The sequence below is a fragment of the Hypomesus nipponensis genome, chromosome 21 (genome assembly GCF_054491055.1).
Source record: "Hypomesus nipponensis isolate SF chromosome 21, ASM5449105v1, whole genome shotgun sequence".
NCBI lineage: Eukaryota > Metazoa > Chordata > Actinopteri > Osmeriformes > Osmeridae > Hypomesus > Hypomesus nipponensis.
The window spans coordinates 12,021,754-12,049,085 of NC_140381.1; the positions used below are offsets into that span (position 1 = coordinate 12,021,754).

Sequence of the window (27,332 nt, forward strand, 5' to 3'; positions counted from 1 at the left end):
GCCCTCACTGATTTCACATCATGCCTTCAGCATCAAGCCTACGGCAATTCCCGAAGGACAAAACACCCATGTCCGTTGTCACATACAAAAGTCTGCTACAGTAAGCTATCAGAATTTGCAAGCTAGCTACTATATCTAAAATAATTTTGTAGACATAACAATGGATTCTGCCACTAAATGAGTGACTTGGCTTTATTTCTGGACATACTATGCACAACCAAAGTGTGTTACACAATGTGCATTGCTCTTAGTACCCAGAATGCCCTGTGGCAAGCTGAAAAGGTACTAAATTAAGGGCATTAGCTTACTTAAATAAGCGTTGTTTAGAGATCTATTGTTGTGTTCGTTCTGTTTTGATATGTGTAATGCTATAAGGTCTAACGTTTAGATAATGTGAGTGTTAACCATTATTGGGAATGTTGTCTATTTAGATAGGTATCCAAGCTGTCCACAACAATAATTCCGATCGGCAAATATTTAATCTTTAGTGTTGGTCTGCTCAAATTAGCCGACGTAACAGGGATGTTGTTAATTAACAGAGTGGCTTATACTTTTGATTTCCAAACACAAAATGCTTATCTTGTGGGGGTGGATTTATGGGGGGCCTCAAAGTTGTTCTATGCCCAGGGCCCTATCAGCTAAACCGCCCCTGCATAGAAACCTCATAAAGTTAGGCAACCTGGATGCTCAAATACGTGTTTAGTAGCCTACATGCCCGCATTCTGCCACTGCAATGCCTTAGCTCACATGCTCGCGACCATATAAATCTATGCTTGTCTATGCTTGTCTATGGTTGTCTATGGTTGTCACAAAGTATGACATGTACAGCTACTTGCAAGCGTGCACGAGTCTTGGAGCTAGGGGGGGCGAGCCAAGATGGCAGCGTGACGAGTCAACTTTTTCCGAGCTCTTGCTTATCTCTTATTGTGTGCATAGACTTTTATAGTATGGAACTAAAGTTTAACTCTTAAAAATTGTAGAAGTATTCTTTTTTACCTTTTTGACTTACAAAGTTTACTGTATAGTCAAAATACTGTAAGATGCCTAAGCCGGTACAGAAAAGACCGAGTGCACCTAGCATTGAAGCGAAAAGTTGCACACCTGCTAGCGATCATGACTATGTCGTTGGGATGGAGTGTAACGTGCAAGGGGTTAACGAAGAAGCGTTCTCTCCATTGCCAGTGACGCCAAGTAAGCCACCCATTGCTAAAAAAACGACCATCTCTCATGTTGGATTGGGCAGTGCGCTTAACTCGGATGACGCCGTTCACACCCTGATTAACCTCATCAACTCTAGGAGTGATAAAATTGAAAAAATGGTGGAATCCGTCTGTGTCGAGATAAAGGTCTTGAATGAGAAGTTTATCACCATCGAAAAGCTTGTGGAGAGAAGTGAGGAAACTACGACGGAATGTGTGAACCGAGTGTCGGAATTGGAGCGTTATGGACGTCGGTGGAATTTAAGGCTCTATGGTGTATCAGAAGTGGAAAAGGAAAATGTACGGGCAGAGGTGATCAATGTCTGCCAAAAGGTGCTACCAGAGTAGAGTGAAGCTTCCTGATGCCATTGACGTTGCACATCGTGTAGGGAAACAGCGACAAGATGACCCGAAGCCCCGGGGTATCATTATCAGATTTATCTCCCGGAGACACAGGGATGCAATTTGGAAGGCTGCAAAGAATAACAACTTCCTTCAGAGCAAGGGACTGCGCTTCACAGAGGACTTGACTAAAGAGGACAGAGAGAATAGACAAAAGCTGTGGCCCGCGATAAAGAAGGCTCGTGAAGATGGAAAAGCAGCCTACTTCGTGGGAGGTAGAGGTTTCGTAAATGGTTCAGAAATTAGGTTATATATAAACTAAGATAATAAGGTAGAGTAGGGTATCTTACAATATCTCAGGTTCATTGTAATGTTGATCCTATCTGGTGGTGCATACTGCTGTTTGTCTACTTTCTATATTGGTGCAATTTACTTTCTATATTGGTGCTGGGTGAATTGAGAGGCTATTAATGTCTGAGGTATAGGCGTATGCAGAAGTGATATACTTTCAAGTTAATCAGGTTTTTTTTACTCTAGACTATATTGAGCCTCAGTTACTTCTAATTGTGAAATAATACAAGCAACTTTTAATGTTTTATTTTCAGAAATGCTCAATTACAATCACTAAACGAGCGGTTCTCGAATACATGGTTCTATTTCACTGTTTCAGAGTATCCATTGTTATCAGGGGTGAAAGTAAGCCGGTACTGGCCGGTACGCCGTACCGGTAAGAAATTACTTCCCGGTACGCCGTACCGGAAAAAAATTACGACACACGCACAGGCCCGTTGCGATGAGGCAAGCAAAACAAGCAATTGTTTTGGGCGCCGAGCTGCCTTGGGGCCCCAAGACAACGACTGGTTAAGAATAAAATGCAACGACAAACGTGTGAGCGCCCCTTTGATAGTCAATGCAGTAAAGTGCAATGACACCGTTATTTGGATTCCCCTTAAGGGGCCCCTTTCATGATCTGTGCTGCTGGCAAAATACAAAAACCTCGTCGGTCGGCAGTCATCATGAAGCGGAATTATGCTTCAGGAAGCCAAAAAAGGAAGAAGAGAAAGGAAGAGGAGGGTAAAAAACAAGATAGTGGTAAGTGATAAATTAGGCCTTACACTGGATAAAATAGCCCTACTTGTCTTGGTGTAATTTTGCAGCATGTAGGCAGTGGCGTAAATATAGGGAGTGCAGGGAGTGCAGCTGCACTAGGGCCCGTGGCGAAAGGGGGCCCGTCCTCGATCTCAGAGTAAAAGTGAGACAACCTGACCGGGCCCCTTGAGGCCACCTGACCGGGCCCCTTGCTCCGCTTTGAAACCGCAAATATAGTAACCTACATAATAGTCCCATCAATTCGCAAACATTTCTCAATTATGTTGTCAGTTATTCATAATTATGAGCTATCACCTGCCCAATTTAAACATTTTCTTTGGCCAACTATTCAGTCTTTGGCCAACTATTTCTCTGCTGATCAACACTACGAAGGTAACAAATACCATAACAAATACCAAATACCAATGGTAACAAATTGTAAAAAGACACACTGTGTTAAGTAATTTTGTTGGCAAGTAGCCGTTTAATAAGCGGGATAATGTATAGAACGCCGGTCATTATCGGGAAAATAGCCTAAGCCCCGACAGGGCGAACAGCTTCGCTCTGAAGGGGCTTATTTTCCCGATAATGACCGGCATTGTATACATTATCCCTTACATGTTTACTGTCTGGTGTATGCAGTTGACATTGCTATTAAATATCATAAAAATGCAAATATAGGCCTAGGCTATACCAGGCAGCAGCCAGGTTAGATATTGTAAACTATGTGCAGGATAGCCGGAAAATAGCTAAAGCTAGATAGACTAAAGTAAACTAGCTATCTAACGAACATAAAATCAAATATTCACCATTGAAGTGACTGTTTTTTTAGACTAATACCCAGATAGCACACATGACAGATCGAATTGTCATTCATAACGTCGGATAAGCATCGGCAAATGATCAGATTTCTTCTAATCTCTGTGCTCTATTTCAAACGTCGCAGATACGTCTGCTCATCACTGACTGTTCCATTATGCTCATTCCGTGTTGTAGGCCTAGCTATTGCAAGCATATCTAGAGCCAGAGACTCGCGAGTCAGAAGCGTTCACTTTTTAAACCGTCATTTATCTTCACATAGAAGGAGCAGTCGTTACCCATAATTGTACATCATAAGTAGCCTAAATTTCCCTGCGCATCGCTAAGCTCAATACTCAATAATTTTGCCTGTCGATAAGTCGGTAAGGGGCCCGTTGGTGAGATCTGCACTCGGGCCCGCCAAGGCATTGTTACGCCGCTGCATGTAGGCTAGCAAATGTTTGTTAGTCCGTGAGACAGAGACTTAGTTTGAACATGTCGCAGTCCTGTGTCCCGTGTTGTTTCAATAGATCGGAGTTCAAAAAAACAATTGACATTCAACTGTCATTCTAGCGGGAGCGGGCTGCGGGACACATTTTTTTCTGCCCAAATCAACAAAGCTGCCATATGATGGCACTTGTCTCTGCCGTTTGCGCACTCGCATGTGCTGTACCTGACTGCCTGACCCTCATCAAAAACAGATACAGGTGGGTTAAAGAGTGATACTAGAGTGATAAGAAGTCCTAGTGAATGCTTGATAAATAGACTATAATACAGTAAATAAACAAATAAATAAATGATAAATAATTAGGCTAAGTGACATTTTCGGCGCGCGCGCATTACACCTGTATCATAGTACCACCAAGAAATAAAAACTACTCTCACCCCTGATTGTTATTCACTACTAGTTATAGCAATATGCTATCGTTATCTTTTGTTTCTTTTAACGCTAGGGGTTTACGTAACAATGTTAAGCGTAAAGCTTTATTTATATATACTAAACAGTTCAAGACGATTTTTGTTACTTTCAAGAATCACATTCTATTTCAAATGACGTCAATTTTTGGAAATCTCTATGGGGTAATTCCATATGGCTTTCTGATGGTACAGAACGTTCTGCGGGTGTGGCTACATTAAAGAATAGGTTTTGTGGAGAGGTTTTACTTACTAAATGTGATCCAGCTGGACACTTTATATGTCAAGTGATTAAATACAACGAGGTGATTTTTATTATTTGCAACATCTATGGATATAACACAAAAAAGGAGAATGATGACCTGACTGGTATCTTAGAGAATATTCTGGAAGACTGGTTGGTTACATTTCCTAGTGCCATTCTGTTATTGGGAGGAGACTTTAACAACGTTTTAGATGGTCATATGGATAAATGGCCTCCTGGTAAGCCAAATAGAAACAATACTAGTCTCATAGCATTTATGGATAGATTTGATCTCATAGACATATGGAGAAAAAAATATCCTGATGATAAATCATTCACGTGGACTAATAGTACAGGTTCGAGTCAGTCTAGAATAGATGTTTGGTTAATCTCTGGGAGTCTGAACATAGATGCTGTAGAGGTGGATATATGCCCAACTCCTCTTACAGATCATAAGGCGATATGTTTTTGTTTAAAGTTAGCCAATTTGAAAAGTGAGACTGCTCAGTCAAGGTATTGTAAACTTAATTGCTCAATATTACAAGATGATGATGTTAGAACAGAAGTTTTAAATCTGATTTCTTATTTTTGGACAAAAGCTAAAGAAGAACAACGATTTAGTAGTAATTGGGAGCTTTTTAAATTTGAGGTGGGAATCTTTTTTAGAAAATATGGCTCTATGAAGTCCAAATCTCAAAGATCTGCCGAATTAAGGGTAATAACAAGGATTACCTCTTTGTCAAATAAAAGCCCAAATACTTTATTAGACGACGAAAAGGTTGAATTGGTTAATCTACAAGCTCAATTAGATGACTTGTATAATTAGAAGGCAAGGGGTGCTTATATTAGGTCGAGAGCTAAATGGTTGGAAGAGGGGGAACAAAATTCATACTATTTCTTTAATTTGGAAAGAGCTCATTCCAATAAACAGAGTATAAATAAATTGAATATTAGTGGGGTTATTTCAGATGACTTCAAAGTTATATCCAATTATTGTAGCAATAAAAAAAATATATATATATATAGCTCTAAGTTTTTCCATACAACTGCGGATAATTACCTGGACTCTCTGAATGTTAAAACTATTGATAAGAGCCAAATGGAGATGTGCGATAAGATTATCTCTCTACAGGAGATTAAGAATAATTTGAATCTGCTAAAAAAACAACAAATCTCCTGGTACTGATGGGCTGAGTCTGAATTTTACAAGGCATTTGCTGATGAACTAGCTCCGTTTTTATTGGAGGTCTTTACGGAATCCTTAAAGAAAAATTGCCTCCCAACTACTATGACTCAAGGGGTGACTGTTTTAATTCCCAAACCCAACAAAGACAAACTGCTAATTGACAATTGGCGCCCAATTTGCTTACTTAACAATGATTATAAAATTCTAGCGATACTTTTGGCTAAAAGACTCAAGATGGTGTTGACTTCTATTATTGATGAAACACAATCTGGTTTCATGGCAAAAATACATATTACAAATAATATTAGGCTGGTTTTGGACATTTTGGATTATTCAGACGTGATTGATGATAATGGTTTTATTTTGTTTTTGGATTTTTACAAGGCTTCGATACTGTGGAGCATCAGTTTATTTTGCATTCTCTGAGAAAGTTTGGATTTGGTAATTACTTTTCTACGGCTACTAAAACTTTGTATATGCATAGTAATAGTTCTATTCAGTTAACAGGCGGCACATCCCCTAGATTGGAGGTGTCTAGAGGTATACGGCAGGGATGCCCTACCTCCCCCTATCTCTTCCTTTTAGTAGCTCAGTTGTTGGCTGACCATATTAAAGCTAGTGCTGTGAAAGGTATCTCTCTACTTGGCAGTGAATTACTATTGACACAGCTGGCAGACGATACCACACTATTTCTGAAGAATCAGTTTCAAATTCCTGCTGCTATAAAAACAATTAAAGAATTTTCAGAGGCATCTGGTTTACATTTGAATGTTAATAAGTGTGAACTTCTGTCTATCAAGGAGTGCACTTCCTCTTCTCTTTACAATATTCCAGTTAAAGATGAAGTCTTCTATTTGGGTATTGTAGTTACCAAAGACCAAAATAAGAGACTTCATTCCAATTTTTCCCCAGTCATAAAAAAATCTCAAGAAAGATTTAATCAATGGCTATTAAGAGATTTATCAATTAGAGGTAGAGTGTTGATTACTAAGGCAGAGGGTCTCTCTCGTTTGACTTATGCAGCTTTGGCCCTGCATCTGGATAATAAGCTACTAAAGGAGATAGACAAAATGATATTCAATTTCATCTGGAAAAATAAGACACATTATATAAGAAAGACTGTTCTTATGGATTCCTATGAAAATGGTGGACTAAATGTATTGGATTTTGGTACTTTAAATTATACTTAATTTTTTGGGGGGCTGAAACAGTTTTTTGGAAACCCCTCTTCAGTTTGGAATTTGATACCTCTCCATGTGTTGTCTAATCTTGGTGGCTTAGACTTTTTTCTTGCTTGTGACTATGACATTGACAAAATTCCTGTGAAATTATCTGCGTATCACCGACAAGTTTTTTTGGCTTGGTCTCTCATATACAAACACAATTTTTCTCCTCACAACTATTTAATCTGGAATTACAAGAATATTTGATATGAACACAAATCTCTCTTTTTGGAAAATTGGGTCTGTAATAATATCTTGCGGGTAGATCAATTATTTAATGAGAAGGGTCGTCCTTTCACTTATGAGGAGTTTCTTGCTAAATACAGGATTCCAGTCACACCTGGGGATTATGCAAAAGTCTTTGGCGTAATACCCTCTGGTATTTGTATGCTTTTTAAATCTCAGCCAAGGGTTACACTCCAAAATTGTCCCCTTGTGCATAATCCTGTTACAGTCTCCCCTATAGGTAAAACCTGCTTTTCTAATACTGGTAGAAATAATAATAGATCTATTCGATCTTAGTTTCAGAGAGATATAACCACGGTGTCTTGTGTTATTCCTTACTGGAATCGTTTTGTCAATGATATTGTTTGGAAGAATGTATGGCTTTTACCTAATCTATATTTAGTCACAAATAAAGTAAAGGAAATTTATTTTAAACTTATCCATAAATGTTATCCAGCAAAAAGCTATATTAAGAAAATATTTAAGAAAGACATTGATGTTGTTTGCACTTTTTGTAATGAATGTGAACAAACGGTTGTGCATTTATTCTGGCATTGTCCAATTGTAAAATAATTTTGGCAAAATCTTTATAAGTTTATTACTGAAAGTAGTGAGACAGATTTTTCTTTATTCTGGAAGTATGTATTGTTTGGGCTTTATTGCCTTGAACGGAGAGCTCAGACAATATATTTTTTCAATAAAAATGCCAAGGCCATTAAGACAGTAACAATCTGTAGTTTTTTGCAGATGATGTGGTCCTGTTGGCTTCATCGGGCCGTGACCTTCAGCTCTCACTGGAGCGGTTCGCAACCGAATGTGAAGCGGCTGGGATGCGAATCAGCACCTCCAAATCTGAGGCCATGGTTATCGACCGGAAAAGGGTGGAGTGCCATCTCCGGGTCGGGGAGGAGATCCTGAACCAAGTGGAGGAGTTCAAGTATCTCGGGGTCTTGTTCACGAGTGAGGGAAGAATGGAGCGCGAGGTCGACAGGCGGATCGGTGCGGCGTCCGCAGTGATGCGGGCTCTGCATCGGTCCGTCGTGGTGAAGAAGGAGCTGAGTCGAAAGGCGAAGCTCTCTATTTACCAGTCGATCTACGTTCCTACCCTCACCTATGGTCACGAACTATGGGTAGTGACCGAAAGAACGAGATCGCGAATACAAGCGGCCGAAATGAGCTTCCTCCGCAGGGTGTCCGGGCTCTCCCTTAGAGATAGGGTGAGAAGCTCGGTCATCCGGGAGGGGCTCAGAGTAGAACCGCTGCTCCTCCGCGTCGAGAGGAGCCAGCTGAGGTGGCTCGGGCATCTGATTAGGATGCCTCCTGGACGCCTCCCTGGTGAGGTGTTCCGGGCACGTCCCACTGGGAAGAGGCCCCGGGGAAGACCCAGGACACGCTGGAGGGACTATGTCACTCGGCTGGCCTGGGAACGCCTCGGGGTCCCCCAGGAAGAGGTGGTGGAAGTGGCCGGGGAGAGGGAAGCCTGGGCCTCCCTGCTTAGGTCGTTGCCCCCGCGACCCGATCCCCGGACAAGCGGTAGATGACGACGACGACAATCTGTAGTAGTTTAAATATATGAATGTAAAGATGGCGCAGTCCATTTTGCGCTCTTGCTTGCCTGACTGCGCCACTGAGCACTTTTCATAGAAATGAATGGGGACGCCATCTTGGAAGACAAAAGTAGCTGTGTCTACTAATATGGTTTGTAACCGCAACGTAATTTTGCCCAAGATGGTACAGCTGAATGAGGTATACAAAGCATTAGTATGACAACATTTGTTGTTTTGACAAATATGTATCCCCCCCAATGCTAAACATGCTAAATAGCCTACATTTCAAACCTATACGTAATAACATGCTCAATTTAATTTCTGCAAATACATTTTTATTTTTAAAACTTACTAAAAAGAAAATACTCACCTTGGAAGTAACTATTTTCCTAAGCTGTTGCATGAAAGTCGGTGGATGAAAACCCCTGCAAGATTTCTTTCAGAAACCCCAGTTTCAGCGAGGCGTTGAAATGGGCATGTGCAATGTTGTTGCCCAGGGCCAGGGCTGCGTTTCCCGATAACAATGGATCGTAGCAACGATCAAGCAAAAAATGAAACCATCAATATTTATTACGTGCGTTTCCTAAACGTGCTCGTAAGGAGTAGGCTAATCTCTTCGCTTTCAAGAGTTACGAATTTTCAAGAAACTTTAGCTACGATGTCTTTGGGAACGGCCCGTAAAACTAAGATTCGTCCTACGATGGATTCTACGATCAACTTAGGCTTACGGCTAAGGCTTGACGCTTTCGGGAAACGCCGCCCTGACTAACATAAACATGTGTCTTCGTATCTTGAACATTGTAGCAAGCCTAACTTTTCACACAAAAATTAATAAAGCTAGTAAGAACAACCCATTTTATATAGTTGATAAGGAAAATTAAAATATTTTGTTCAACTTACTCAAAAATGACAATTTAAAGTAGATTTTTTTACAGTGTGTATGAATAGGCTAGAATATATATTATTATGCAATTGTTGAAGTTACTTTAACAGGCCAATTCTGATTTATTCCTCAAATATAACATTTGCTAAGGAAGAACTGTAATATTCTTTGATGACATGTCTTTGGAAATGAACCTGAAGAGCTGCTTTGCATTTTGATCACATTTAACACTGTGGCAGACGGCAGGGAGAGGTGAGAGGAGTGGTGGTTGAGGGCGTGTATCTGGCAGCCCTAGGATCCACCCCCGAGCCATGTAGGGACTTCCTGCTTCAACGAGCCAGGCTGTGTCTCATTGAGAGTTTGATTGATTGTGTGATTGCTTATAAAATGGTATATGTGATAAAATAAAGGGTTTTTGTGTATGGAAAGTGGACTGTGTGTGCAGAGGTTTTTGTTCAGCTCGTTATTGTGGGAACCTCACACCCCTACACTTTCTTATTACAAAATTATTGGAGCACAAACTTGCATTGTGTTATACAGCTTTGGTGTGCTATCCAAAGAATGTTTGTTAAATCATGTTACACATCACCAATCGATTGCTTTTGTACATGTTTACAGTAAAGAATGAAAGACTAAATTATATTCCAAATTCAGTGAAGTGTTTTATTTAGTAAAGCTACTTTTCTGCATATGAGAAAATTGAAGACCAATGACATGCTGGGGTTGAATTGCACATGCATGACATGACATTGCCTATATTTATACAAATACTGGGATGCAACATTTAATATTGTGTGTGATTCATGTGGACTACATTACAAAAATGTCAGATCTGAGAGCAGTCAAGTGTGATCTCCATCTCCGGAAAATCCACTTCAGAATGGGATTTATTCGCCATGAAAGTTTGCACAGACAAGGAATTTACTTTGGCAGGAAGGTGCATACAATAAACATATAGGAGCCTAAAATTTAAATATGTTGACTATCTATACTAAGGGTACATAGGGTACATAAACTAGCAGTACTAAGTGGAATTAGAATGAAATAAAATGTAGAATAAAATAAAATCTAAGTTGTCATAAAATAAAATATAAGTTACCACTTACAATATAAAAATACAAGAAGTACAAAAATACAAATGTGCAAGATACAATTGTGTAATGTAATGTGTTTTATGTAGTCATTAGAGTCAGTGTGGACCCTTGGCCTTGTGGAAGAGGCCAACAGCGGAAGGGAAAAAACTGTTTTTGTGACATGAGGTATTGGTCCTGATGGACCGCAGCCTTCTGCCGGAGGGGAGTGACTGAAACAGGGAGTGTCCAGGGTGGGAGGAGTCGGCCACAATCTTCCTCGCTCGCCTCAGGGTCCTCGAGGTGTGCAGGTCCTCGCGGGAAGGCAGATTGCAGCCAATCACCTTCTCAGCAGTGCGGATGATATGCTGCAGCCTGCTCTTGTCCTTGGCAGTGGCAGCAGCGTTCCAGATGGTGATAGAAGAGGTGAGGATGGACTCAATGATGGCTGAGTAGAAGTGCACCATCATTGTCTTTGGCAGGTTGAATTTCTTCAGCTGCCGAAGGAAGTACATTGTTGTGCTTTCTTGATGAGGGTGCCGATGTTCAGTTCCCACTTGAGGTCCTGGGAGAGGATAGTGCCCAAGAAGCGGAAGGACTCCACAGTGTTGACTGGGGAGTCACTCAGGGTGATGGGGGTGAGTGGGGCTGTGTTCTTCCTGAAGTCCACAACCATCTCCACTGTCTTAAGAGCATTGAGCTCTAGGTTGTTCTGGCCGCACCAGGTCACCAGGTTGGCCGCTTCCCACCTATAATCAGACTTGTCTCCACCAGAGATGAGCCCATTAAGGGTGGTTTGGTCCGCAAACTTCAGGAGTTTGACGGACGTATGACTGGAGGTGCAGCTGTCGATGTACAAGGAGAAGAGCAGAGGAGAAAGAACGCAGCCCTGAGGTGATCCGGTGCTGATGGACCGGGAGTCAGAGACTTGTGTTCCCAGCTTAACGCACTGTTTCCTGTCAGACAGAAAGTTTGTGATCCATCTGCAGGTGGAATCAGGCACGTTCAGCTGGGAGAGCTTGAAGCAGGGCTGGGATGATGGTTTGGAAGGCAGAGCTGAAGTCCACAAACAGGATCCTGGCGTAGGATGCTGTGGAGTCCAGGTGCTGTAGAGTGAAGTGGAGGGCCATGTTAACTGCATTGTCCACAGACCTGTTGGCTCTGTAGGCAAACTGCAGAGGGTCCAGTAGAGGGTCTGTGATGGATTTAAGGTGTGCCAGCACCAGGCACTCGAAAGACTTTCATTACCACAGAGGTCAGGGCGATGGGTCTGAAGTCATTATGTCCAGTTGGCCTGGGCTTTTTGGGCACAGGGATGATGGCGGAGGACTTGAGACAGTCTGGCACATGGTCTCCAGGGAGGTGTTAAAGATGTAGGTGAACACCGGAGACAGCTGGTCAGCACAGTTATTGAGGGTGGCAGGGGAGACAGCGTCTGGCCCAGCTGCTTTGCATGGGTTCTGCCTCTTGAAAAGTCTGTTAACTTCACTCTCCTGAATGGAGAGTGTCGTCACTGAGTTGGTGGGGAGCGAAGGGATAGTTCAGGGCAGTCCAATTGTCTTTCAAATCTGCAGTAGAACTCGTTCAGGTCGTTGGCCAGACGAGAGTCGTTAGTGGAGTGGGGGGCTCTGGGCTTGTAGTTGGTGATCTGCCTGAGCCCTCTCCAGACAGAAGCAGAGTCGTTAGCAGAGAACTGGTGCTTCAGCCTCTCTGAGTACAGTCGTTGAGCCTCTCTCACCGCCTTGCTAAACCTGTTCTTCGACTCCTTGAATCTGTCCTTGTCCCCACTCCTAAACGCTGCCTCTTTGTCCAGCCTCAGCCTTCTGAGTTTAGCTGTAAACCAGGGTTTGTCGTTGTTGTAGCTTACCCTGGTGCGTGTTGGTATACAGCAGTCCTCACAGAAGCTGATGTATGATGTCACAGCCTCCGTTAGCTCATCCAGACTATTGGAGGCAGTCATGAACATATCCCAGTCAGTAGAGTCCAAACACGCCCGCAGATCCTCCATAGCCTCACTGGTCGACTGTTTCGATGTCCTCACTGCAGGCTTACAGCGCTTTAGCTTCTGCCTGTATGCAGTAATCAGGTGGACCATTGCGTGGTCTGAGTGACCCTTATAATGCACTCAAGATCTGTTGTGGTCCAACAACCACGTAACGGCAACGTAATCCCTGGTACCAAAAATAAAGTATCAAGCCGACCAAGGTAAGACTTTGCGGCAACGTTGTCCATGGGACCAACTGGCAACATTCGCTTTAAAACGTTGAAATAACATTTTAAATCCGTTGCCACAACGTTGCCAGAAGGTAATGTGGCGCGTGACCAAATGAGCACCTACTGGCAACGTTGCTGCACGTTATGTGTTAGCTGGGCAGCTGCATCACGGGCACTGCACTATCTATCTTTAATTCCAGAAATCTGTGTGTCACCTACATCATCGCGGGAACTGTGTCCTATGTATAATTCCAGGAATCTCTGTGTGTGTCACCAATTTTATCATGGTCACATCTTTAGTTCAAGTAATATGTATTTTTGTGTTTCCCTGACATCTTAATAACCAACTGCATCACGGGCACGGTGCACTAGTTTGTTAATTAATAGGTTTGGAAGTGATATAGTAAAATACATTGCTGCAACGCCTCACAATTTCCCCAGAAATTGTAACATCTAGTTTGTTATTTAAATGATCACAAATACAGTCGCTAATGTAGGCCTAATGTAAAAAAATACTGAAATTTTGTTTGTGTTCCAATCGCACAGTCCTTCGCGGAGAATTAAACACCTTGGATTTAGAGGAAAATATGTCATAATAATATAAGACACGCCCCCTGCTCCGTTCCCTGCAACGTGATTACGTTTTCCATTCTGTCGGCGCTGTCTCTGACTAATACGGATGATTTGAAGTAAGAGGGAAGGACGGTAGCTGGCAGCGTTTCTGGGAATTTCATGTTACTCGTTCTGGGCGGAAAGGTTTCGCAACAAATCGTGTAAATTATCTTAGAAAGTACATTTGCTTAACTCCAGAACAATTAAAGTAATCATATTGCACCGTATAGTCTTCGCTAGCGCAAACACAAAATATAGACACCATGCCTGAAAGGAGGCCCTTCATACGTTTGCCCACAGACGTCTACCCAGTCAACTACGGGTTGTGCTTGAAGCCCGACCTCATCGACTTCACGTTTGAGGGCAAGCTGGAGGCGGTGGTGGAGGTAAATGAATGCAGTGAAAGTAGTGGTAGTAGTCTATATTTGTGGCTAACGTCAGGCCAACTGTGCGGCTACATGACAAAGTTTGAGTGGCCAAAGCAACGGAACCTTGCTTATTTAACAGCTGCTAGCTCGTCAGCTACAGTAGCAAATTAGTGAATAACACGCTAGCTAGCTAACCTTTATCTGAAACAAACCCCTGGATGAACAAAACCAAATGCTTAGTTAATGTTTTAGCTCTAGTCTAGCTAATTCGTAGTTAGTCTACCATATTGTGTCACTCTCATACCTAGCTTCATATCCATTACAGTAGACGGTTAGAAAATAGTTAATTAATGTAGCAATCTAGCTACCACTAGTACAGCACACACAGTGGCTACTGTACTGTCTGCAGTTTAGCTAGCTAGAGAGAAACGGGTGGAGCTAGCCTAGCTAACTCGTTATCAGTTTAGCTTGCTAGATTACTTAAAATCTGTAAACTAGACTTCAGTATTTAGTTGGTTGACTGGTCCTCTAGCCATCTACGTTGCCAGATAGCTAGAGCTACATAACGTGATTGAATTATTCTTTTTAATCAACTGCTGCCAATTGTAGCAATTCGCTGCCAGTTGTAGCAATTCGCTCTCTACTGACTGTACTGTTAGGCTACTAGTGTAGTATTGCACGTAGCCTTAACTAGCTAGCTCGCTAGTCTAGCTATACTGTACATTACTCATTGTATCCAAAACTAGCTTGCTCACCTTTGTATTTGTTTGCTACATACGTAGACTAGATGACAACACATCAACTTGTCAAATACGTTAACAAGCTATTAACCAGTAGGTGAGAGGCAACAGCTAAATATTGCCAGGTCCGCTGTGAGGTATTAAGTGCAGCAGATGGTATTAGAATACGAGCTAATGTTTGCTAAATCATTAGTTGCAAATGTCGTCCTCAAGACCTTTCAGCTTCCGCCTCTGTTTACCTACTTTGTAAGAGTAGTGTTTGGCTGCGCATGTAATGGACGACGGAATACATATCTGCCAAGGCGTCAAACTATTTACTGCCTCTCCCCCCAAGATCCCAACCTTTTTACTCAATAAATTGATTTCTAAAATCAAGTAACTTCAGAGCATGAAAATGCTCCACTAGCTCACTTTACTCATTCAGTTAAAAATGGTTTGGCCTATTTTATCTGTTGGATCACATGGGTTTTGCTGTGACAAATGTGAGTTATATATAAAACATATTACCTTAAGTTACTGTTGACAGTTGTAACATATGTCAATGTGTTTTATTTTGTTGCTGACTCATTGTGTTTTGTTCATTACAGGTTATACAAGCCACAAATCAAATTGTGATGAACTGTGCTGACATTGACATTATCACTGCATCCTTTGCACCAGAGGGAGGGGAAGGTGAGGGTGAGAATATTTCTAAATTTCTCAATTGGCATATATTTTATGTGCATATAATGACCATAACACTTGGACAATCTCTTGAATCGTCATGACTGCTCAGTTTAATATATCAAGAAACAATCTCTAAAGGGTGCCAGATGTGATTTTGCTTTATTTTTTTTTAGAAATTAATGCTACTGGATTCAACTATCAAAATGAGGATGAGAAGGTCACACTTTCATTCCCTAGTGCTCTTCAGAAAGGTAAATGTAAATCTTTCTATCAAAAAAAATGGGTGTCCTTTCTAGTCAGGGAAACATTTTCTCCTCAAATGTGTATTGTTTGTATTTGTACATACAGAAATACCAAAATATATATATATATGTTGTATTTTTTTTGTTTGCTGTATCATAAAACCAAAGAGCTCTAAATATTAAACATAAATTATTTAAAATATAGCTTAGCCTGTGCTCGGATTTGTCCTACTTAAGCACCAATTTTGCCTTGTTTGTTTCTCACCTGCCTGTATCCTATGTTCATTCCTGCCCGTCAGTCTATGTCTTGATTGTGGTTGTTGTTTGGTGTAAATAGTCTGTGTCTTGCTTTGTGTTCTTGGGCTTTTAACATTTTTATCCTCTCTGATTCCCTATGTACAAATGCCCCGCCTTGTTTAACCTGCTTGTTTTTGTTGCTTTTTTAGTATTTTGTTGCTTATTAAGTACTGCTTTTTGCCAGGCCATCTTTGTAAATAATTTTGTTCTTAATGATTCTGCCTGGTTAAATAAAGAATACAAAAAATTAGTCTTAAAAGCTGTTACAGCAAGTTGCGCAAACTTAAATTTAACTGGAATTGATAAGTATTGAAAATAATAAACACTAACGCCTCAGCTTGTGGAATTAAATCCAAGTCCGGTAACGTTTGTGATTAGTTAATATAAAAAATAAATACAAATAATAATAATAATAAGACTTCATTTATATAGCACATTTCATACAAGAATTGCAGCTCAAAGTGCTTTACAAAAAAATCAATAAAAACAATATTAAAAGTAATAAAACCCTTCTGAACACTGGCCATAGTCTTTGCTGTAGGGCTGCAACAAACGATTATTTTGATAATCGATTATTTTGATAACGGCAAATGACGTTGTGTCCTTGGGCAAGGCACTTCAACCTACTTGCCTCGGGGGGAATGTCCCTGTGCTTACTGTAAGTCGCTCTGGATAAGAGCGTCTGCTAAATGACTAACTGTAATTGACTAATCTTAACGATTATTAGAACGATTAGTCGACTAATCATCTATTTTGTTCACTGATTAATCAGTTGGCTTTGAATCAGTGTTTCCCACACAGACAATTTTGTGGCGATGCGCCACAGAATCAGCACCGGCCGCCACATATTGCGCTTTGTAAAAAAAGCGCAATATTTTATACACTATTTAGGCTAAAACGCAGTGTATTCGTTCAGCTGCATTTCCTTTCCCTGCTCTCCCTCCGTCTCTTTGTCACTCAAGCATCTTTCTCACATACACACACAGTCGCTACGCCAGCACACGTTAGGAACGATGCATACATACGCCGTTCTAGTAAGACAGACAGCTATATCAGTGAGACTTCAACTGCATTAGTACCATAAAAGGTCTAAGAAAATTGAGGCTACTTTTTGCTAAGTACCTACGGACATGTCTTATTCGCCCCTCCCCCCGCCACAAATTTCTTTCTAATCTGTGGGAAACACTCACTGCGGATGGATTTGATGTGAATAGAATTATCCATTTCCTGTAAACACCTTTGTTTGAATAATTGCTGTCCGACTACAATCCGATCGACACCCTGAGAACTTGATCTGAGCTTGATCATGTTGTAAACTGTGAATTGGACTATGAACTGGACTCTGCGTCTTTGCGCATGCTTGAGATCCCACCGCCCTCCCTCCCAGGTTGTGACCTGGAAGTGGAAAAACATGATAAGTTGTCGCTGCTGGGAGCCGGCCCGGCAGAAACAAACAACGCGAGCCAATAGCGCCAATAGCGCCGTTTGCATTCACAGTACTCCTATTGTCATCATGCACGAAATGTAGAGGGACGTAGCTTCACCTTGCTCTCCGTTTACCGTCTTTCTCGAAATGGTGTTGTTGTTGTTGTTGTTGTTGGTAGTGGTGACCAGGTCAAGTGGAAAGGGCTGTATCACCACTAGTTACAATGAACGTGTCGTACTGGGATATGACATACTTTCGGCCAGTGATTCGGTCTATTCACTGTCATATATATTAGGATAATAGCAGTTGTCCCAAAAATTAGCATTATCCAAATAAAGTTATATTCAAATAGATACCATCATGTAAATCTAGTGACTGTGAATGATTATTCAGCTTTTGTAATTTGTTAAAACATTGAGTTATACATATTCTAACTAATAAATAAAACCAGGAAATCACTTCAGCTTTTGAAAAAAATATTTGTATTGCACTTTGAGCCAACTGAACAGGCCAATCTCTTCTGTCCAATAACTCATTGTTTTTCATTGAACATAACCCTGTTGTCTTACAAATTAAGCTCTTAATGCTGCTGCTTAATTTAAGAGATTTGTTAACCTTCCTATCTTTGTCTGTAATGCATGTCTAACTGCTGTCTGTGGACATGTTGTTACAGTGTTAGTATGTGAAATACTGTATCAACTGGTGTCGCTAACTGGCCATCTTGCTTAGTTAAATTTAGTCATTTAGCAGACGCTCTTACCCAGAGCGACTTACGGTGCGTTCACACTGCAGCGTTTTTTTACCTCTCTGCACCGCTGGCCTTCCCACAGTGCACCACGCTTGGGGGAGTGTCAGACAGATTATTTCAGAGCTGTAGTTCTCTTAAATCACTGTTGTAGTTCGTATAATGTCATGGCAAATGTGCAGACAAAATACAACTTTTACACACATTAAGCAAAAATCTGATACGCTTTCTAGATCTGACATGATCTTATCTACAAAAAAGATGCATCAGACATAAACGTTGGTCGATAAGATGGCTCTCTAGGTTAGCTCTTGCTATTTAGCTAACTTGTTAACCGTAACCATGACGCTTTGCTAGGACAATGGAGGCGTATGAAGTGATTTAAAGACGTTAGCCCTACTCCGGCTCTAGAGTGGTAAATGTAGACTACCTGGTTCTTAGATAATTGGTGAATATCGCTATCTAATCATTACCAAACTGGCATAAGCACCAGCCCAAAACCAGCACCTTGGAATTTTTGGTTTAAAAGGGGTGTGTGTTCGTGTATGTTGGGATATGTTATGTACCTTATCTAAATATTTTAATTAACGTTGGAGTTGATAGTTTAAACCTACAGTTTTTTTGGGGGGGGAAAATGAATCGTTTAGATTAATCGACTAATCGATAAAATAGTCTACAGATTAATCAAATGAAAAATAGTCATTAGTGGCAGCCCTAGTTGAATGTCAATTGTGTGCCTGGTGAGCAAGCTAGACTATGCAGCTAGCACAGAAGAAAGTTACTTAATGCGACAAAACTGAATTAAAGTACAAAATACACACCAGGGACGCCGACAACCTCAACAACCCTGCGCCAGGCATCATTTTAGTTTTGTTTACGTCTCTGTAATCAAACATAGACGTATCATACAATACTGGGTATGAAGACACATGTGTTGCTCTTCCATCTTGAAATTGTTAAACCTACAAATGTTTACCATTACCAACAGTTGCGTTACAAGAAACAAGAAACCAACCTAATTGGCCAACGCCAGCGTTTTCACACCTCATTTACATAAAGTTGAGAAAATCCAACTTTCAACGCCCTGCTCGCCTTCCCACAATGCCCTACGCGAGTGTCGACGCCCTGCTCGCCTTCCCACAATGCCCTACGCGAGTGTCGACCTATGCAAGGTTGGTTTCATTGAAAATGACTTGGAAGCCGACGCCCCGCTCTGCCCGCCCCGCTGCAGTGTGTAACGCACCGTTACAGTAAATACAGAGACATTCCCCCGGGGCAAGTAGGGTGAAGTGCCTTGCCCAAGGACACATTGTCATTTGGCTTGGCCGGGAACCGAACCCGCAACCGTCTTTGATTGGTAGCCCGATTCCCTAACCGCTCAGCCATCTGACCCCATAGTTAAATAGTTCCAGCTGGAACACACTCACTTCTCATCTTTTTCATCTCCTGTTGTACCGGGATGTTTCCTTTTTAAATGTTCCAGCATGCACGTTGTGCTCCCATTTAAAGCAAGTTCTGCCTTGCACACATTACAGATGACAGTATTTTTTGTGACGCGACTTGTCCTGCTCGGTTTGCACGTTGACATTTTATTGCTGTTTTCTTCTATATGATAGCATTCCTCCTACCGGAGGAACCCTAATAAAACATTTCAGAATAGAAAGTGCTACTGTTAAAGTGCTTTCCTGAACTGAGACTTAACATTTTATGGGTCAGTCTTATAACGGGTTCCCCCCTTGCTGTCGCATGCCCTTCAGATGGCCAACACCTGTAACCTGGCTTTCTTGCCCTTTGGCCTTGTCTTAACCAGCTTGCCACACTCTCCCTAGCATCAAAATCCTAGCTCCATTCTATGGTAATCAGGTTGTAATTTCAATCACAGCACAGGGCTGCATTTCCCGAAACCATCGTAAGCCTAAATTGATCGTAGAATCCATCATACAACAAACCTTAGTTTTACGGGCCGTTCCTAAAGACATTGTAGCTAAAGTGTAGGGCTGCACGATTATGGCCAAAATGATAATCACGATTATTTTGATCAATATTGAGATCATGATTAATTATCATGATTATTTGTTGATTTGAACCTAATCAAATTTTATTGTCACAATGCATTGTACCTGCATAATGGATGTGAATAAAACTCAAAATATATAATCAATAAAAAACAAATACGGCAGGGCTCGACATTAAGACTTGTCCGGGACAAGTGGATTTTAAGTGGAAGAGAAATGCACTTGCCCCACTGGACAAGTCAAAACTCACACAAAATAAAATGCCACGTTACTTAATCTTTTGTTCCACTCATTACGTTTATTTTACTGATTTTATTTAACCGAATTCTGCATGAGCAAAACACAGATCTGTGTTTGCTCGAGTGGCATAGTCCCAAGATCTCTACAGATCTTGCAGCTAATTTAATGCTCAACAATTGAACAAGGGCTTATTACTTGAAAGAGGAATTATTTACTGTGTTGTCTCAGTTACACTAGGGCTTAAACGGTGCCAATCTCAAATAGGCTAATGGCTAGAAGAACATAACATTTCAGAATAATTTCAGTAAATCAAGCAGCGCTGCAAGACCCAGTTTAAAGTTATACAGCTAGCAAACGTTAGCTGGCATCGCTAACGACATTGGCTAACTCAACTTCGGTAGGCTATCTTTTGTATTTGCAAGCTATTTAAATTTATACTGTATCTAAAATAAGGCTTTAGGGATTAACAGGCAGGTCACAGGTAGTTTTTTTGTTTGTTAAGATAGCATACGGTGGCCCATGGGTGCACACCACAGTAACATTAGCGAAGCAAACAAAAGTTGAAAACACCACAACATTAACACACAACACAACGACATTAACAAAAATGAAACATTTATAAAAACGGTACATTTCAATCTATTACTCACACAACAGCATTGGTTCACACCACCAACATTAGCCGAGAACACCGCAACATTAGCCGAGAACACCGCAACATTAGCCGAGAACACCGCAACATTGCAGAGAACAGAACAGCATTAGCCGAGAACACAACAGCATTAGCCGAGAACACCGCAGCATTAGCATAAAACACAACGACATTTTCAGAAACGCTGAATTTCAAGTTCACACCAAATCGTTCTCCAGACACTAGGGGGAGTGCGAAGTGGAAATAGTTGGGTTTTCCCCAAAATAAAAACAAACTTTGACAGCCGGTCAATTTGAAATCATTCAAATCAAGAACATCAGAATCAGAATTGGATTCATTTGCCATGAAAGTTTGCACAGACAAGGAATTTACTTTGGCAGGAAGGTCCATACAATAAACATATAGGACCTAAAATCAAACAAGAACACAACTTAAATTCACCAACTAAAGTTGGTTTTATTATATTTTAATTATAATCGTATATTTTAAGACGCCCTCTCTTAGTTTCAATGATGTTGTACTGCGTTATGTTCGGTAGCAAACCTCAAAGAGGTACATAAGCATGATCCCGTAGAGTTAATTTACTCCACTTTATTTTACAACAGGTAAAACACCCCACTTTGCATGCACTGCCCCTAGTGCTCTGGAGAACGATTTGGTGTGAACTTGAAATGCAGCGTTTCTGCAAATGTCGTTGTGTTATGTGCTAATGCTGCGGTGTTCTCGACTAATGCTGTTGACTTCTCGGCTAATGTTGCGGTGTTCTCGGCTAATGCTGCAGTGTTCTTGGCTGATGTTGGTGGTGTGAACCAATGCTGTTGTGTTGTAAGTAGTGTTTCGTTTTTGTTAATGTTGTGTTGTATGTTAATGTTGTAATGTTTTCAACTTTTGTTTGCTTCAATAATGCTGCTGTGGTGTGCACACGTGGGCCACCGTGATAGCAGCCTTATGACCGACTGCTATCTGTTGCGGAATTTTCCTCACGTTACTGTCTGTAACCATCTACATCTAGAAATTGAGCTGTATGGTGCAGGGAACAACTCTGACTGGCTCATGGAGGCACGTGAACAGACATTAGGTGTATTCGACTCCACGCAGCGCTGCAGCCGGCTGCAGCCTGCAGATTGGAGAAAGAGTTTACCATAGCCCAATACATAAAATGACAAATTTTTCGAGCCGTTTATAACTCCTCCCTGACAGCAAGCGGCTGGTCGTTTCATGCAGTCACAGCCGATGTCGAATGCACCTATTGGTTTACGGAGCGCTAGATTGGCTTTGCAAAAAAAAAAAACTTTGATACGGAGTTTCTATGCACGGAATGACGCATTTTAAATATCGCTCGATCACGCAAATTTGATCGTGGGAAGCCGAAATTGTGATCGTGATTAAAATTCTATTAGTCGTGCAGCCCTACTGAAGTGTCTCTTGAAAATTTGTAGCTCTTGAAAGCGCAGAGATTAGCCTACTCCTTATGAGCATGTTTGGGAAACGCACGTAAGAAATATCGATGGTTTCGTTTTTTGCTCGATCGTTGCTACGATCCATCGTTATCGGGAAACACAGCCCAGAGCAGTGGAGGCCTACAGGAATATCTGGACCACAGCCGATCAGAGGCAAAGACCCGCCCCATCTTTGTCTCTAGTTTAGACCACAATATGATCCAACCATGAGTGTGAGTTCCGTCAAAGAAGAACAAAAGCTTTGTTCCTGGAGAGGCAGCGGATGCGAGGAGGTTAGGTGCACCGGTGCAACCTAGAAAAATTGTGTCGCACCCGTACAAATGCATATGCGACCAAATTGGTCGCACTCTAGATGTCCATCATCACAGAAATGAATGGCAGTAGATGGTAGCAAGAGATCACAAAACAGCCATTAATTTAGAATGGATGTCTGCCTTATTGTTTGCTCTAATTACACTAAACTTAGCAAGTTACTACGAGCTAGCTTGCAAAAACATCAGATTGTGGAAATCAGCAACAACAGGTCATGCTTTCATCTCAATATCATTCCACAGGTATGTGTATAACTTGTTTTTATAAATAATCTACTCACCAGAAAGGTTTTGCCAGAAAAGTAGAAGCCAACCAACAAGGGTTGAAGGTGGTATCCAAGCAGCATGAGCTTGCTTGATCGCCTTAGGTCGAGGGGTCTGGGAGTCATTTTCCAGTCTCACCTATGGCTCAACTTGGTTGATAATCAACAGTTGTTGATAATTTACTAGGCTATGTTACGTTGTTGGTGTGATCAGATTAAAACAAGTAAAAAATAATGCAGGCGCATCCAGTCAGACTAACTTGCTAGGATTGTAGTGCATTGTTTTATTTTACTTACTTATCTTGTGAACACGGGCTGTGTTGCCAACTCAGTAGCTGAGATGGAAGATGGAAGCCAGCTAGAGAAAACAAAACGATACATAGCAATCAAGTTAGACTTATAGCTTAGCAAATTAGCAACAACTAACTTGTTGACACTTGACTACACTACATGTTAGCTAGTTTGGTAAAAACTGAACGAAAGAAATACGTCATGAGAAGGTGGGATAAACAAAATAATCAATGAATTTAGTAGTTGTCACTAATACGGGGTGCAAACTAGGTCAATTTCAAATGTGAACCAAGAAGTGCTGAAATTGTCTGGAAATTTGACTTCAGTGTGTCATTAACAACTACTGGGACATTGAAATTAATAATAAAATCGTGCGCCAAAAGAATTCACGCTGTGGGGGCAGTCAAGAAATTTAGAACTTACGTTTCAAAGGGTTAATAATGTGTTTAACTGACAGCACTACTTATTACTCATGGGAAACAAAAAAAGTATATAGAACCCATAATGTCTGCAGCATGGATTTTTCTATACAGTGAAAATCTTTTACAAATTTAATTTTTAAATGGTTTGGAATGTTTTGGAGGAATTCGCCATTGCTGCTTGCAGCTATATTAAGGGGTTCCTCTGGTAGGAGGAACCTATTGGTATCGTTAGTATTCGTATTATCATTTATCTTCTCCTTGCGCCCCAATATCTCGTCCCTGGTCAAACATTTTATATTTTGGCACAATAGGGGGCGCCACACCCACAAGTCAAAAAGTGATGGCATATTCACTTCATTGCTCAAATTCTTCTGAAACTTGGTGTACATGCCTTATTTGTCATGTCGAACAAAAAAGTCTCAAAGACCCATAAGGTCCGCCATGATGGATTTTGCTGTACAGTGAAAATTTGGGAAAATGTACAAAAATATTCTACTCTTGGACCATAGGTCCAATTGACTTAAGTCATGGTTTTCCATGTGTAGGATACATGTCTTCCTATAGGGTGATCAGGAATAAGGTAAGAAATACAAATTGACTGCATAAAGTCTATTTATGTAAAAATCCATGTTAACTCTATCTGTGTCAATAATAAAGTTGTTTTTGGCGGCCTCTTTTAGTTTTAGTTAATTTTAGTTTTAGTCTAGTCTTTTTGTCAAGCTGTCATTTTAGTTATCCGTTTTAGTCAAGTTCATACTCCTTTTTTAGTCTAGTCAAGTATCAGTCGACAAAGTCTGAGCATTTTAGTCTTATTTTAGTCAGACTTATCCATGACTATTTTCATCTTGTTTTAGTCGACATAAACTGGTGACATTTAGTCTAGTTTAAGTCAATGAAAATTGTATTTTAGTCTCTTTTTAATACAAACAGAAGTAGTCTAAGCAGTACATTTACATTTAGTTATTTAGCAGACGGTCTTATCCAGAGTAAGTACAGGGACATTCTCCCTGAGGCAAGTAGGGTGAAGTGCCTTGCCCAAGGATACAAACACACGCTAGTCACACACATTTGTCTCAGTCGTTTTCAGCTCCAGTGGCTAACATTTAAAGCTAACATCTAAAGCTCACGTTAAATGAGACACATAAACCACAGCCTCATGAGTTGGCTAATAATAATAACGCGATTAGAGACAAAATAACTAACATTTTGTTTCGTGTTTTTTTTGTAAACCACATTTCGTCTTGTTTTTATTCATCAACAATATTGCATTATACATTTAATTATAGTCATCGTCACATGACCATCATCGGTGGGTTGGTCTCGTCTCGTTTTCGTCACGTGATAAAGGTTCGTTGACGACGATATTTAGTCATAATTTTCGTTGACGAAAGCAACACTAGTCAATAATGAAAATGTTTTTGATTGATGATTTTACAAACCTAACAGACTTCAAGAGGACATTACTCTGAAGTACTGTGCACAATGTCACTTTGACATGTCAAAATTAAGGCTGTGAAATGATAACAAATTTTAATCAAATTAATCACAGGTTTCTGTGGATTAATCATGATTAATTACATATTACCGATTTTCCAAATTTTTGTCAATAGTGTGCGTCTTTGATTTTGCGGTACCTTGATGTTCGAGTCACCCGTTGCCACTCCCAAAACTTTGGTGAACTACTCGTCCTCAACTATATCAATCGGTCTACAGCTTTTTGCAATACATTTGGCAACTGTGCTAGTCACCTTGTCACAGGCAGACTTAGTGAGGGCCCTACGCTGTTCAGTGAGGGTGGTTTGGCGCATTCTACTTGAACTCCCCTTGCCGACCAACGCATGCTTCGCGATGAGGTGGTATAGGTTACTTTAGGCTGGTATTGCTTCGGTGAAACAATAACATTCAGTCATTTAGCAGACGCTCTTATCCAGAGCGATAACGTCTTCCCACAGAGCAGGGCTCCAGACTAACTTTTTTTACTAGGAGCACAGTAGCCCCTGACTGAAAATGTTTGAAGCGCAAGCAGAATATTAAGGGGCACACCTTATATTGACCTGCAATGCATTTATTAATGTAACTGGAGAGGGTACAATTCAGTGGCAATTTTAGACCCTTTTTAGGAGTGCTCAAGCACTCCTAATATTTTTTAAATATTTTCTTAAACATATTGTTTATTATCATTTGATGCTGGTAGTTCATGAAGAAAGGGACATCCTTAGTTTTTTCATTAAATATTTTGCATAATACATAAATGTATTAATTTGATATCCAGTGAAATTAGGGATTTATATTAGCAAGGGGGTTTACGTTTAGCACTTTTGCAAGGCACTGTATTCATGTCACCTTCTCATTGGGGGCTGAGTACCCCTAAAGGTCTGATCCTAGAATCGCCCCTGCAACGCACCATATAAGCTTGAGTTTAAATACATTAATGTGACATTACGTACTGTACATGCAAGTCTTGGCTAAATGACTTAAATGTATGATGCACTTTTCGATCAGTCTTCCGACACCACAACACGATACTTGCCGAGTATAACAGCGCAACAGCTCAAACACAGACAGGGATACAGTGGCAACGCTAGTTCTAAATAAGTATTAAGCTGCTAGGCTCCATGACGCCGGGTAAGAAGGGCTCGTGAAACTGCTCACCAAAAGAACGAAGGGGCACCAACTTGTCTGGCAGATTAAGACATGTTCGTAGGAACCTAGCGAAAAATAGCCTCAACTTTCCTAGACTTTAAGCTACGGTACTAATGCAGAAGGAAAGCTGATATTGCTGTCTTGCTAGAACGTCGTATCTATGCGTTGTTGCTAACGTGTGCTGACATTGTGCACAGCACACCCAATTAATTCAAAATTTGTAGGTCGCACATGTGCGAGTGCTTGTAAAAAATGCTTGCACTGTCTCAAAAACTCAACTGGTACGCTTTTTTGGGAACATTTAACAGGATCCAAAAGAGGTTAATCTGACTTGAATTTGTCCGATTGCGTGAATTAGACTTGGCCTTTATGGAACCTCTTTAGCCCCAACTGACTTGGTTAATTCAAATCAGGTTTGGGATTTTAATTCCAGCTTTTTTGGAGCGGCATTTATGGTATAGGCCTCCGATGACATCATTCTGAAGTACCATGTGCAATTTCACCTTGATATGTCAAAAGATGACTGAGTACAGCTGCTTAAACTTTGTCCCAAAGCTGACCTAAGCTAATACTGTGCCCTTTCTATTCATAAAAACTCAACAGTTGATTTGTAGCAGAGAGGATAGAGAGGTTGGCATGGCATTGGTTCATTACAACAAATTATGTAATCATGCCGCTTCCTATCACCACTGAAGAGTGGTGGTAATTGCTTTATGAAAGTAAGACACAGTACTAAAAAGTGTGTTTAGGCTACTGCTTCAGCATTCCAAGTATTGTTCTTTGAATCTTTATTCAACTTCTTCTGTTTCTACCGCCTTTCAGCACCTTCAAATCTTCAGCTATTAAAACCGTTCAGCTATAAAAAATTCAGCAGTTTCAGGCTATGACTGCTATATCTTTTCAGCTTTGTACCTCTTATGATTGAATTAATATAAATCAATATTCATCAAATTTTTTACATGGTTTTCCAATGGAGTTTTTATTCAAATCCTCTCAAACTTCTT

General features: G+C 40.7%; 1 protein-coding gene across 4 annotated transcripts in view; it reads left to right on the top strand.

Annotated features, from left to right (window-relative positions):
• Window positions 1-13,580: 13,580 nt before the first annotated feature.
• The window catches only part of npepps (aminopeptidase puromycin sensitive), a 197,873-nt gene continuing 184,121 nt past the window's right edge, over window positions 13,581-27,332 (top strand). For 2 of the 4 annotated variants that reach the window (XM_084684883.1, XM_084684885.1), the window contains exons 1-3: window positions 13,581-13,933; window positions 15,243-15,333; window positions 15,495-15,572. In XM_084684883.1, the coding sequence (XP_084541009.1) occupies window positions 13,811-13,933; window positions 15,243-15,333; window positions 15,495-15,572 (292 nt within the window). In that variant the 5' untranslated portion in view covers window positions 13,581-13,810. Of the gene's footprint in view, window positions 13,934-15,023; window positions 15,138-15,242; window positions 15,334-15,494; window positions 15,573-27,332 lie in introns of those variants that run through there. The other 2 variants (XM_084684884.1, XM_084684886.1) reach the window with 2 other exon arrangements.